General features: G+C 42.7%; 1 protein-coding gene across 6 annotated transcripts in view; it reads right to left on the bottom strand.

Moving 5' to 3' along the window:
- Nucleotides 1–1,511: 1,511 nt before the first annotated feature.
- MICAL3 (microtubule associated monooxygenase, calponin and LIM domain containing 3) overlaps nucleotides 1,512–15,247 on the bottom strand; it is a 109,988-nt gene continuing 96,252 nt past the window's right edge. For 4 of the 6 annotated variants that reach the window (XM_010566143.1, XM_010566144.1, XM_010566145.1 and 1 more), the window contains 2 exons: nucleotides 7,478–7,577; nucleotides 1,512–6,470 (listed from right to left, as the gene is read on the bottom strand). In XM_010566143.1, coding sequence (XP_010564445.1) covers nucleotides 6,128–6,470; nucleotides 7,478–7,577 — 443 coding nt within the window. In that variant the 3' untranslated portion in view covers nucleotides 1,512–6,127. The remainder of the gene's footprint in view (nucleotides 6,471–7,477; nucleotides 7,578–15,247) is intronic. The other 2 variants (XM_010566146.1, XM_010566148.1) reach the window with 1 other exon arrangement.

Below are 15,247 nucleotides of genomic sequence, written 5' to 3'. Positions count from 1 at the left end.
GTTCCCACAGGCCCACCTCTCCAGCCTGTCAAGGTCCCTCTGGATGGCATCCCTTCCCTCCAGCGTGTCGACCGCACCACACGGCTTGGTGTCGTCGGCAAACTTGCTGAGGGTGCACTCAATCCGACTGTCCACGTTGCTGGCAAAGATGTTAAACAGCACTGGTCCCAGTACCCCTGAGGAACACCACTCGTCACTGGTCTCCACTTGGACATCAAGCCATTGACTGCAACTCTTCGAGCGCGTCCATCCAGCCAATTCTTTATCCACCGAGTGCTCCATCCATCAAATCCGTGTCTCTCCAATTTAGAGACAAGGATGTCATGTGGGACAGTGTCAAATGCTTTGCACAGTTCCAGGCAGATGATGTCAGTTGCTTTTCCCTCGTCCACCAATGCTGTAACCCTGTCGCAGAAGGCCGTCAAATCTATCAGGCACAATTTGCACTTAGTGAAGCCATGTTGGCTGTCATCAATCACCTCCTTACTTTCCATGTGCCCTAGCACTGTTTCCAGGAGGATCTGCTCCACGATCTTGCCGGGCACAGAGGTGAGACTGACTGGCCTGTAGTTCCCCGGTTCTTCCTTTTTTCCCTTGTTAAAAATGGGGGTTATGTTTCCCCTTTTCTAGTCAGTGGGAACTTCACTGGACTGCCACGACTTCTCAAATATGATGGACAGTGGACCCACAGATGCATCTCATCAGGTCCTGTGGACTTGTGCACCTTCAGGTTCCTCACCCAGACAAGATGCCTTTTCTTGACACATGAGTTGGTGAGGTTGAAACTCCGAATCCTTCCAGTTTGTTCAAGGGGCACAGCTCCGGAACTGCACATCGCTTAGCTAACCTTCCTCAGCTGGCACAGTGCAGATGAGACACAGGCATGGAGTGATGAAGGCTTAAAACCACACAGAAAGTCAGCACAGAGGCATTCATGTCATTCACTCCTTATTTTATGGAATGCTGCTATACCAGCATCAGATGTTCACACTAGTACTGCAGGCTAAGGAAGTGAGCTACAGCTACAGAAATGAAATCCTAGTTCCTACAATTCAATGTACATTACCTTCATCCCTTCTTGGCTATTTATTGTAATTTCTTTTCACAGTGAATCTAAAGAAACAATGTAAAATATGGAGAAAGAAGAGCTATGTATTGGGGCTGTATCAAGATCGATTTATTTGTATCTCAGATAGTTCAGATGGGCTCCAAGTGTTCCAGCAAAAGAGAAATTGAAGTCAGGCCCTTTAACACCTAGATTTTTATCTCATTTCAAGATCACCTTCCCTCAGCTCCTGGCTTCCTCTTTAATCATGAACGATGGGAATGAACGCAAGGGAAACAAATGGTAACTCCACCAACAAAAAGAAAAAAATAATTACTTTATTTTTTTTTTTTTAGTTCAGTTGGCCATCTGAGGTGCTAAAATCTCAACACCAACGAAGCAAGTGTGCATAAAAACAAAGATAAAACACAACCAAACAGAGAAAACAGGCTGGAACAGAGTTGGGTTTTTTTTACAGGTAGGGTATACGCTTTTCTGTTAACACTCCATACATGCCAACCATAAAAGCCTTGAACAATCTGAATATCAGAGTTCACTTTCATACAAAAGGGAAGATGCCAAAGCAGATCCCTTCCCCTGGATTAGACTTCACACACACGCATGCACGCACAGATACAGAGTATTTAAATTACTGCAATGCCATGACAACATGGCATCCTCCCCTTCACATCTGCTTTCAGCGATGACCTCATCTGCCCAGCTACCCTGCCTATATAGCAGTACTCTGAGCAATCCAAAAGCAGGAACTTTTGGAAAGCTTCTAATCTCTGTTATTTTGCAATGGTCAGAAGCCAGCAATCTCCTTCTCTGTGAACTATATACAGGCTGGTTTTTAGTATGCTTTAGAGTTCTCTTTATTGCAGACAGCGATGACTGAAATTCCCATAAAGCCATATTGTGGCTTTTCAGTTTGTACACAGGAGATTTTATAACGCAACACCTTTGTCATCCACTGGTGTCTGGTGTAAACACTTAATTGAAAACTCATTTTAAAAGAATGTTAACCAAACAAGGTGTATCTGTGCACATTTTAGGAACAGCTGCTAAGAAAATGGAACTGCCGGCTGCTCTAGATCATGCAGTCTAGACCACTTATAATACTTCATAATGTTCAGGATTAGGATGTATAAAAATATTAAAAACCACCAGAGTGCACACAAATGTGGTGACTAGCTCTATGCAAGCACCGTGTTCTAAAAGAGGCCTAGGCATTGCACAAAACTCAGATTCTTGACCCTGGGGGTAACCCAAGGATCCACTGGTGTCTTTACATACAAACAAATATTTACATAAAATGCAGAGACGGATAGAGAGAAGGACAGACTTTTAAAACTTGCGGTTTGCTCTAAAATATGTTCAGCAACGCAGTTTGTAACATGCCCTAGTGAGACCATGGGGTATTGGTTAACTGAAAGAAGGAATATGTCTGGAAGTTGGAGCTGAAACATCTTGTCACCTCCCCACACATTAGTTCTTTGAAGCTCAGGATTTTACAGCCGTTTGTGAGTTTTAATGAAAACATGGTTAAAAGGAACAGAACAGTTAAAAAAAAGAATTGTACTGTGAAAACAGCAGATTAGTTGTTTTGGCAGTCCTCACTCCCCCATCCCCATTTGCCTCCCAGGTGTTTCCAGGAGGTGGTATCCCCCTCCCTTCCCCATAGGGGACTGAAGTGCTTGCCCCATCCTCAGTGTGCTCATTTCAAAATGAACACAGGCTAGGTTCCAAGCTCGGCTCTCCTCCTACTAGTGCAGGGAGGAAGCGGCCAGACCCTGGTATGGACCCTGTCACATGGGGATGGATGCCCTTGTGTGCCCACTTCTCACAAGCTGAGGGCCTTTTCGCTACCCTCATACACAAAATGGACACGGGTCATTAAATGCACATGGCTGAGTCATGTGCTGCTGCCCACCCGGGCAGCACAAAGAGCTAGAACATCCTACTTGGATTCTGATACAAATAAGGGATCTTGTGGTCACAAGAGCCTTCTTCAGCTTTAAAAATATAAAATTTGAATTAAAAATATTCAGATAGTAAAAAAAACTCAGTATCTGATATGCAAGTCATATTCTTAAAGTGCAACGGAACAGCAAATACAAGTTGTGCCTTTTACAACCATTTGTAAAAAAGGCCTTTTAACATTCCCTTTCGTGTATTTTTAATTAATTTGCATGTGCGATGTTAGCTCTTCATATTCATTCTCACTGCTGGAGGCCTTCAGCATAACCTAAAGAGTTCAGGTTTAGAATACGCAGTTTTCCCCTGCAGTAGGGCATTACACCCTCAAGTGATACCACTCTTCAGTATTGCAAAGATCTGGCCAGCGTCCCCCAGCATGAAAGGGAAAAGTAGTAATCTGGTATTTCTTCTTCAGGATTTCTTTCTGTTCTACGGCTCACATTCAATGATCTTTTGTTAGCAGTTAGATGTGGTCCATATACCTAGTGCACTATAAAACGGACTGAGGCCAATTCTCTCCACAAGACAGTTTACAACAAACTATGTTATCTAGCTTCCCTCCTTCTTCCCTCCTCCTCTCCAGCTTCCACTGGCCCCTCAGATGCAGACTATGTGAACTACCATTGCCAATTTGACTTGTGCAGCTGGCCCCTGCACTGGCAAATGGGGGGAATTCTGTTGGACATCCTGCGGGTAAGCCAACACTCTGTGATGCTGGTATAGCAGGTACCACTTGCTAACATGCACAATTACGAAGTAGCACTGCAGCTGCCTGCCTGCTTGGTTTCAGGAGCGTCTGGATTTAATTTGTAATGCCTTAGCAGAAAACACTAGGGGGGAGGTAAAGGGGGAACACTTGAGGCAGAAAAACCATGTTTCCACAGTTAATAACCAGCACTGCTCAGAGTCTCTGGGGACAGTCCTAGCCATTCTTCCTCAGCCTGAGGTATGCTCCTGAGTCAGAGGTGAATTCAAATAGACCCTGGCTTACAGAAGACCTCCCTGAAGGAGAGAGAACCAACAGCAAGAAACCATGGTAAATTCTGTCCTGGAGCAAAAGATTAAAGGATGTTCAGCCCTGCTTGGGTGCCTTGCACCAACAGCGTAAATTCAAGCTGAAAGAGTTAGTACACTGTATGAATATGCTTGGGAATGGGACACTTTCACAAAGACATTGGAGAGCAGGCTTAGTACTTCTTTAACAAGAAGAGAACACAGACAACCTCCCAAGGGGGGAAAACCTCTTAACACATCATGTTAAGGGTGGGACACGTACCCAATGCACAGTGCTATTTCAGCTCTGCCGGGACAAGTTAAGGACATAGTAGTGTGCTGAGGGAATTCGTCAGTGAATCGCACTGAATTGCTCAGTGCATATCCTGCTCATTGGTTAACGTACAATTACAATGAGTACCCTCCTGGCTGAAAAGCAGCAGCGTCACTAGCTGAGCCAAAAGGAGCTTCTTCCATCAGATGCAGCAGGAAATGTGCTATTTTTGTTTTCATGGAAGTCCCTCTAGCTGTATCTCAGGAGTGTGTCCCCCCTCCTTGAGCGAGAAAGAGACATATGGGATATTTCTACCTCACAGCTTTGGCTTTCTTATTATAAAAATGTAAAATTTAAATAAATTATAGGTTTATTAGTCCAACAGAGGGAATCTAGGATGCAGAAGAAAAGTATGCTAGGAACACAAAGAGATTCTTACAACTCCATGAGTGCACAGGATTTTGTCATAAAGGAAAACTCCTAGGGCAGGATACATCCATGGGTACATAAAGGCTGTCCTTGCTGTGAAGCAGGGACCAATCCGCAGTAGTGTCTTTCTCTAACAGAGTTAAAACACTCCCTCCACAATCAAATATGTGTAAAAATCAAATTATTAATAAGAACACTAATAAATAGCCACAGGTAACAACGTCCAGTAATTTAGAAGTGGAAGTTGTAGGATGCAGCAGGCACACACACCCATCACTCGTCCATTTTTTTCCTAAAAGATACAAAAATGAATCTTCTTTCAAGTATTAAAAAAATAAGTTAATTGACATAAAAGGGTCAAAGTGACTGAGGGCCCAGGCAGGTCTTAAGCTTTGATTCCAATGTGCAAAAACAAAATACAGAGGAAAAAAATAAAAACACTGAAAAGTCTTAATGGTGGTTCAGTCACTTAAGGGCTTCTCCCTTTTAGGGGCCTAACAGCCAGGGAATGCTGCCTCTTAACACCCCTGCCCCAGCAAACACTTACCACTGTCCCACGGTCAGTATTTTCCAGTGTCAAAACAGTCACAACAAAAACAGAACAAAGAAGCCCACCAGCCTCTGAGCTGTGGCCATGAAGACTAAGGCCAGCAGTAGCTGTCTCTCCAGTGTGTAGCAAAGCAGAAGGGCATCTTCCCTCTCTCTTCTTCTCCCCTTTTTTCCCCATAAGATGATGATTTAGGAGGCTGTGATAGGGAGAGAGTCCCCTGATGCCCCTATCTCTCTAAAAACCGGGAGGCAGAGTTTCATCACACATACTAGTAATATCTTTTCTGTCTCATATTTCTTCATATCCATGCGTAATGATCAACTGCAGGTTTCTTTGGTGGGGAGGAAGACTAAAGAAAAGAAGGTGTTGCCCTGGGCTTCTGGAGCTCTCTCTTGACAGCTGAGTCCACCATACAAGCTGCTACAGGCTGCTGTGGTTTTCCAGAGAGGGTTGCCACTTCCCTCCCTTCTATTAGAACTGGTGTAGTAAAAACGGGAAAGGAATGGACTGCCATAAATCCAGTTTAGTTAAGGGTACTTCTTCCCTTAACCTCCATCCCCACACATGGATTATTCCTCTCCCTCCTACCACACACACAAAAATATGGTCCATTGTATAGGACCTCAAGGAGACTCCACAGCCTCAACTCATTATCTTCAGCTTGGCTTGCAGACAACTTAAGCTTCTGGAACCAACACACTTATCAAAAGGCTTCTGAGTGCTTCAAACCAAATCCCTGCATGCTGTCGGACCCTTTGGAGGTTTCCCCTTCAACATCTTCCTATCCACGTAATTCTGGCGAACTCAGGGTAGGCCAACTGGACAACACAGACCAGCGGAGGTAAATGTGTTAAACTCAGGACCAGTTCAAGCTAAAACCTTTGGAAAGCATGACTGCCTCCAGGTCCTTGTCTTCTTCTTTTTCTCGAAGCCGTTGCTCCTCAAGGAGAGCGACGAGAGAATCTCTCTGCTCAACTACTTCTAGCATCTCATTCAGGATCCTCTTCTCCTCTGAGAGCTCCTCATCTGTCTTCAGATGATCTACAGAGATATCAAAAACTATCAGCATACACAAGGCTAGAAATACGCACATACAATCTACGGAATGTTCCCTTTTGCTCTCACCTTCTACTGCCATCCTCTCCCGGAGTTCCTGCTGTAATCGACTCTGCCTGTCTTCCAGTTCTAGCTCCCGAGCACTGAAAGGGAAATATCAGGAGTCCAAGTTCTGGGTATATTAAAATACTCCATACATTGCTTCACATGCATTCTCAATTTCTGCTCCCCTTCTAGAAATCTGCTATGCATTTTCCCAATCTGTTTTGGAACAACTCTTGAAACACCTGAGATATATAACTATATTTTTTAAAGATTTAAATGTACTTTCAGCATCTCAAGTTCTCTACCTTCAGCTAGGAAGTGCAATAGAGAAAGTTATGTGGATTATAGGTGATATTAAATCTAAAACAGTGTGTAGGAACTAACAAATCTGCAATCACTGCAAAATTATACTTTACCTCTATGTATCTCCTGCAACTTCCCACTCTAAAGAAAAAGTCGCTTATCAACTAAGGACATGTCAGGCCATTGCCTTTTCAGATTACAATACAGACAACACTTTGGGGCTTTTCTGACACAGGCACTAAGACGACCAGCCTCCACATTGCCTGGGTCAGCTGACATACTCAGAAATGAATTTCAGTGAATTTGCAGCATGGGGACTCAGAAAGTTCCCCAATTTCATTAACAGGAAAAAAGCCTTATCATCTGAGCCCAAATGAGACGCACTGGGGTCCCACTACAGGCAGAGGGCCACATGGCAAAGGTGACTGAATTAAACACTTCTGGCTACACTTAAAAGTGGACTACCAAAACCAGAAGGAGTCGCACATTATTTCTGAATAGCTCGAAAACACTTGTGTAAACAAAGACATGTTTTATCCAAGAACAGCTTGGGAAGGGCTCAGAGCTTTAAACACGCATCCGTACTTCCACATGTGCATAAATAGTTGGAACTTTCATTCCTTATTGCATTATTCCTTCTTCTACCACTCCTCTGAAACATACTCAGGTTCGTATCTCAGCCAAGAATCAGCCTAGGAGACTGCTGACCTGCTGTCATTATGGGGAAGACAGTACTGACAGATCTTCCAATACTATTAGTGACACTGTAATCCCCCTTTTGAAGCTTTGCAGATTCACTCACAATATCATCAGTTCAGACTCGTAGCGAACCAAGGCATTCTTCTCCTGCACCAGCTTGAACCACTCCTGCATCAGCTTGGGATCATCCTTCTTACCCATGCCTGCCAAAAAAGAAACCTGGTAAGTTTTCAGGTAACACCCTGTGATCCTTACAAGCCCAAACTGCAAAAACAACAATGGGGCAAAATGTGCAAAGAAAGCCGAGCAAGATGCTGCCAGAGCACTCCCAAGCCGGGTCCATTCAGTTTGCCTAGAGTACACAGAAGAGTGGAAGTCACCTCCAAAAGGATTCTCTTCTCTTTAGAGCCTGATTTTTTTTCCCCCCTTTCCGTTTTTCTTGTGATTGCTTGTTTCTTCCTCATTCTTAATGCAGAAAGCCCAGATTTCTGTAAGCATTTCACTTTTCCTTTCATTAGAAGAGCATTATAGATCCTCACGCCAGCTACTTAAACATATGCTCATCAGAAACAGATTCAATTGCCACTCCATGTGTTTTACCTTTATTTTCTTCAATTGCATGTCCTCAATCTTTTCTTTTACTGGCCAAAAGTAACATCTTGTCTTTTCTTTTTTCAATAGCTAAATAAATCTTTCCTGACTGCTCCTCCTAGCCACGTATACCTATCCATCTTGAAGATCCCCTCTGCACAGTGAACACAGAAACTACTTCTACTGTATTGCACATCAGCACTGGAAAGAAAAAGAATCCCCAGACACATTTGCTAATATCAAAGCAGAATAAAAATACCTTGGGCCTTGGCCACCTAGTACAGAACTCTTGGTTGTTATTTCATTTATTTTAAAACCCACTCCTAAACTTACTCAGTAGTCTACTGATGAATCTCTTGTCTGTCAGGAGTTATGTGGAATAAATCGCAGAAAGCTGTTCTCAAAGCCTTCTGTTAAAATTTACCAAATGCAAGAGCTTACCAGGGAAGCTCCTCCTAGCAATCTCCTGGTCTGGACCACTGATTCCACACTGAACTACCTGCAGATGAATGCTGTGACTTATATCAGACACCCTCAAGGACACTAGCAATGTGCCTGCCTGCATGGAATTGGAGGCAGGAGCAAGGCCTCAAATCAAGCTCAACAGTATTTTTGGGTTGCTGCATCCTATCAGCTTGCACTGCATGTAACCTAGGCATCCTAAAGTAACTAACACCCCTGCCTAAGTTTGTTATTAAGGATACATACTATCTACATCAAAATCAAAAACTCTCAAATAGTCATCTTGATGCTAAAAATAATCAAGCAGCAAGCTTACTATTCAAACTCTGGGAAACACTTCACAAATACCACATTAATGGCTAGTTAATTCAGACCTGTGCCCTGCCTCCATCCTTAGGAGCTCAGAGAAGTGCTGCACTGGAGCTAAACAAAGGAGAGCCTGCAACTCCTAGTAACCTGCAGCTCAGGCTGAGAATACCTGCCTTTGAAAAATAGTAATAGCAGATCCTTGGGGAATACCAGACCCAGTTGTACCACTCTAAGAGCCTCCGGCTCTGTGGACTTTATACCAGTGTGTTGCTCAGTTCCAAGCATTCCTTTCTGAGCATCTCTGCACAATATGCCCATGTGGCGACAGGAGAGGGAGACTGTACATGCAGATGTCCAGTGCTGTGGCGCCATGAAAACACTGGGAAGTCTCCCCATCCTTTCTGATGCCAGGATGTATAGAAAACAAATGCCTCTAAGAAAAAGCCAAAAACACAACGCTACTGACCTATGAAATACATAAGTATTTTTAAACAGCCAATGAGCAGAGGAATAATGGGAGGATTGGAGGGGGAGCACCGACAACTGATGTGAGGGAGCACCATGGAAAGCAGACTAAGTGGTTAGCAAAATTACACCATGAACACACATGAACAACCCCTTCCCCCATGCCTTGGCAATGGAAACTCTACAGCAAACTCCATTTGGGACAGTTAAAGAATGCACTCAGCAAGACAGATGAGGGAAAACTGATCTAGCTTAAGGCTTGTTGGTTTTTAAAGAAACCAGTCCTTATAAAGACACAGTATTCCTTTAATCCATATATGCTAATTAAAAGGCCGTATTTAAGGAAGCAGATTGTCTTCCCTTACCCCACCTTCCAAACATCTTTCAGGAGGAATAGAGAAATTGAAGCCACCAAATGAAAACAGAAACTTTTAAGTGTGATGTTACTGCTCCCACCGCTGCTGCCCAATGTCCCTCCCAGTCGCTACACCTTCCCTAGCACAGCTGGGACTAGCAAAAGGGATACTGTACCTTTAATAACCTGCCACAGGCTCAGAGAAGCTGGTTACCAGGTTACTACTGAGAAGGTTGGTCTGGGGACACAGCAAGAAAAAGGCTGGGGGCCTTGTGGTCACTAGCTGACTAGTGCTGCTATGACAACCCAGCTGTGGTCAAGGAGAACAGGGAGTGTGTGAGGTTACGTTACCTTCATGGGCACAGCAAGGGCAGAAGGAGAGAGGTCTACGACGTGGTGTCCCGGCATTGGGCTCAACTTCAATAGGACCAAACGAGGAAGAGGAAGAGGCAGGAGAGGAAGAGGAAGTTGGAAGTGGAACGGAAGAGGAGGAAAGGGGTGAAATAAAAGACAAGCAAAGGACAAAAAGCATAAGAGTGAGAAAGAAAGGAAACACAAGAAGAAAAGAAAAGAAAAAATACAAGAAATGGAGAAGCAGAAACAAGGGATACAGTCTACAGATGAATAATGTCCCTAATAAGCACAGATAACAGGTAAGAGGTAGACTGAGGTACTGGTGAACTCTTACTGAGCTGTACAAATACCAGGCAGGAGGTTATTATTACTGTACTTTTTCCTAACATACATTTTTCAATCACATGGTCTTTAACCAAAAGGTTTGTGAACAAGATGTCAGGACAAGCAGAGATGAATATTTAACTCCTGCTGATAAATGTCAAATTTCAAGCAGGGTTACAAAAAGTCTCGCCCGCATGCATAAGACACCAGCTGTAAGCAGCCACCCTACCTTAAAGCTTTATCAGTACCATGCTCTTTAACACCATGGCAGCATCCACTGATGGTGAAAGTGTTCTTTTTAATGGAAAATAATTTCTTCAGACAGGGAACATCATGGGAAGAATCTGATTAACGTGGAACCAGCCTGCCAGGATCTGCTGTGTCAAGTATGGTGAGTACACAGGTACTCAACTGTACTGTTGTGCTTAGAAGGGAAAAGGCTTTTACGTGGATAAAAAAAGTGATTCACATCAGGATCTGCAGGGGCAATGACCAACTGAGGGCTTTGCAGAGTTAAAATGGTAAATTTAAAGCTCTCCCTTGACATTCTCATTTCACAAAACATTTTAAAGCTTACAAGTTCTGTTAGTATCGGTGACTTATTGAATCTTTTTCATCACCCAGTGAAGGACAAACATTTCTCATCTCTAAAACGGTTCAGCTGTTTTAACACTGAGAATTTGCTTTTCAGCTGTACTTAATGTTACAGAGATAAACAGACGGAAATAACCAACATCACTAATAGTTACAGGAGAACATATGCACCAGGAAGGTGATGAGCCTGAAACATCAGAGCTAGCAGAATGGAACATTTACTGCTCTCAGTGCACAACCGCATTTATAAAGAGGAGGCATTTCTGTGTTGGGAAAAGGCATAAACTCCACAACAATAATATGGTAAGAATAACACTTATTTTGGAGAAGTCAGCAGAGCTTGATATATGTGGTTTGGAGACACCTTTACAGAACTAGACTACCAGTGAACTGGGAAGGCTTTAGAAGGGACCATCACAGAACTAGACCAGCACACAGAGGACACGCTGGAGTGAGAGGGAGAGCACATCGGCTTCAAAGCCTGCGACTGAGCAGCGTGGCTTTCTCAGACAGGAAGAAACCTCTGTACTGGGAGCAGGAAGGGGCAACATTAGGAGAGGTGCCACAGTTGGCCATATGACAGTTACAAATAAAGGATCGTACCAACATTAGTTGACAGTACCAGAACCTTAATTCTAGTTGTTCAGAATTTTCTGGCTTCTTCATTTAAAATGGAAGAATATTAGGGCTTTTTTTTCTATGATTGCCATTTCACAGGTTAGGTTACAAAAGCAAAAACAAACAAGAAAAACCCCAAACCGCAAAGGCACTGTGAAGAATAAGCTTCCACACAAAGCAGAGCATTTAGTGCATGATACCTGTTATATTTTTTTATTTCACATCCTATCTTATTCAGCATGAATTCTTCTATATATGCTTTAATTCTCTAACTTGGTCCTGGGGGGATCAGGAGACGGACATATAATTACATGGAAAAATCCACTTCAATTTTTCAGGGTTTGAGATTTCATTCAGAATTTTGTGTCTCTGTGTGTGTGTATGGAATGTTGATAACTCAAAAGCAGCTATATTTATACATTTCAAACCATGGACATACAGACTTGGTGAGGAATTCCCAATTTACCATATTTGATCTGAAAATAAATATCTGGTATGTGAAAATGCCATTCATCTCATTGTGACATGACCACTAACTACTAACTTGTCATCACTAAGCAAAGGGGCTGATCCTAGGAGAAGATACCATCTTTGGTCTTCAGCAAAAAGCCACAGGACTTACATAGCAGAAGGCTGTAATACTGAACCCACTCGCTGCAATTGTGTTTTCTTCCTTTGCTCTTAGTTGTGCTATTTTTTAACAGAAATATTATCCTCCCACTCTTGCCTAAGGAAAACATGTCCTTGAATCAAGTCACAAAGTCCATGGTATCTATAATAATCTTACTACTGGAAATGTTAACGTTGCTTTTCAGTAAGGTAATGAACATAACCTGTACTATTAAGAACCTTTCCAATTACTCCAGATGTAAATTATAGTTGCATCAGTGAATACATGTTATATGATCGTTACAATTGCTTTGGAAGTCCAGCCCAGGATGATTAGCAAGGCTTTACAAAGTGTTCCTTATGTACTGGAGGTCCTTAACAGTGAAGATAAAGTGCAACCTGAAAACTTACCTCTTCTAGTTCTCTAAAGCTGTGAAAACTACACCAATTATTATGCTCTAAAATACATATAATGCAGAATTCTAAATATATTTTTTTAAAAATTCTCTAAGGTGACAGTCATGAAAACTGCCTCCCCACCCTTGCTAATAAAGAGTATTGATACGTGTGGTACAGATACTACAAGCAGACTGAAACAGGAACTTTGTAACTTTAAGAGGAAAATTATTTTATCATATTTCTTGAAACGGAGAAAGATTTTTCGCTGACAGTAACAAATCTTTAAGTGTATTCCATGTCACACATTGCGCTATTCCTTCAGATGAACTCTTTCAAGAAAAGGCCTCTTAACTGTTTCAGAAACAGAGAACTGTGGGAAAAAAAAGATCATTTTGATAAATGGAAAAAGCATTCCCTCAGCCAGCTGATGAGTTTAGACAGTGATATGTATCATCAGATCGTTCACATTCCTGTCAAGGTTAATTTTTAAAAAAATGCAACTTCACAGCAAGAGCTCTCACTTTGTATATTTATGTTTAAAGATAACGCTGGGAAAAGGCTGAACTCATCATCCAGTACTATTAAAAAGGAGACCTATACAATACCCTTGTTCACAGTATGGTGTCAAAAACCTTCTCATCTACCTCACCCTTACCACTTGTCCGACTGCATAATGGAAATCCTTACACGTCTTCTTATTTCTCCCAAAGCCATCACCAATCCTACAGTATATAGAATTACTGTTATATTATTATTTAGAGAAGAGAAATCATCACTTCATGGGCTCATTAAATTAAAAGCATGATCATCACTGCAAGACAGTTTTCCTGGCCATGGAGTCAGGGCCAGTGGGAAAAAATTTTGATAAGCAAATAAAAAAACAAAACAAAACCCAATCTCCTTTCTGTTTAAGTTTCCTCCACCACCAAAAATCTCAGGCCAGGTCTGGCAATACAGGTCTTCATCCACAGCATGGGAAGAGTGCTGCCAGCAGCAGCAATACAAGCTACCCACTGCCCCACTGAGGCAGTTTGCTCAGAAGAAGCTGAAGGGTAAGAGAAGAACCATTTCTGTGACAATTCACTTCTCAGGTTCCCTCTGTGCTGTCAGCAAGAGTCTGAGGTGTGACCATAGGTTCTGGACAGAATATTATGACTTATTTTTTCCCCAGAGAGGCAAACCCACCAACAGACTGTGTTAATCACCAGTTGTTCCTTTTCAATGCCACAAGGCAACTTTTCTGAAATGCACGTAAAGCCTTCAAAGCAGAGCTCAGCAGCCCAAGTAGCAGAGAGGCAAGCAGAGGCATTCAGAAGGGCGCACGGGGTGTCTGGTATGGAGCCAGGAGCTGCAGCATGTTGAGGAAAGGACCATGCCCCAGCTCCTGAGCACACTGAACATTCTGGAGAGGTAGAAGCTCTGCCTTGCAGATTAGGCACGTCCCATCAACAAAGTGACATGAATTATCTTGCCTCTGTGAAAAGAAGCCTTCGCCAGATCTTTCTGGGAAATCTTTCATGCAGTCATGACAAGACCGACCTTGTTTGTTGTGGTACCCTTGAGAGATTGCAGACTTTGCTACAGTGGTGGAAACCAAGAGCCAGGCCAAGAATAAATACCGTAGCTCACCACCACCAAAACAGGGAACAGAGATTGTATAGCCACCATGAAAACATACCTTCCTTTTCACTGTATGTTGTTCTTTATTACACAAGCTACACCGGACTGTTGTCATCTTTTCTACTTTTGATTTTCCTATTGTTCAAAGAGCAATACTTCAGGACTGTTTTTGCCCTTTTCTGCTGTAGCTGCGTAACATTTCTTCATATCTGAAGCACAGTAGTAAAAACGATCGATCAGGATGAAGAAAGCACAGCAGAAAGTTTGGGGTGGCAGACACCATTATCCCAAGCTACAGCTCACATCGATGACCTTCACTATTTGCCCATGTCCTGTGGTGAGAGAGCTGTGATGATTTCTGAGTAGTGAACCACTGCAAATCAAAATGACTTGAACAGATACACCACAGACCAAATGGGATCACATCCTTTGTAAGCTTTGCATCCAACGACTTTGATTTCTATATTGCCAAGTAACCAGGGCAGTTTGGAAATCAGTAACACTTGGCAGGAAATCCAGCTCTGAGGCTAATCTCAGCTCTCATGCTGCTACTTGACCTCACAAGCTAAGAGCATGATACTTTAGAAATTCTTATTCTACTAACAACTTCCAACACCCATTTAGCAGGCAGACTAAGAACTCTAATTTTAACTTGGTGCTTAAAATAAGGATCAGTCCAAAAGAGATCAGTAAGACACACTGTGCACTGATCACAGGAAATACCCTTTTTCCCACCTTTTAAAAATCAGTTATCGTCAGAAACCCAAGTACTGAAAAATAAAGCATTCCAACTTTACTATTTGGTGCAGCTGTTCAACAGCAGCAGCATTGTAAAAGAGCAAGAATACAGAAAGCCACCTCTTGGAGAATAGTATCCACACAACTGCAGGTATTATAAAGTTGAAGGCAAGGATTCTGACAATTATCCCATAAGTCATTATGTCTGACCTAACAGTTTACTAAAACTGTGTCCAACCCAATATCATCTAAAGCACAATCACTAGAAGAAACCTGGGGAAAACTCACAGACCACTGAATTGTCATGCAGACTGAAGCACACCTTTATTTATCCAGCAGAAGGTGGGGTGGGGTGGGGATGGGTGGGGAGGAGGAGCAGGGAGGGGAAAGAAAACTAGGGAAAGCAATAGTTGGAGCAGAATATACACACAAATG

Source organism: Haliaeetus leucocephalus, unplaced genomic scaffold (assembly GCF_000737465.1).
Source record: "Haliaeetus leucocephalus isolate CR32 unplaced genomic scaffold, Haliaeetus_leucocephalus-4.0 Scaffold206, whole genome shotgun sequence".
Classification (NCBI taxonomy): domain Eukaryota; kingdom Metazoa; phylum Chordata; class Aves; order Accipitriformes; family Accipitridae; genus Haliaeetus; species Haliaeetus leucocephalus.
The sequence above is the reverse complement of the archived record's forward strand: the minus strand, read 5'-3'. Positions and strand labels throughout refer to the sequence as shown.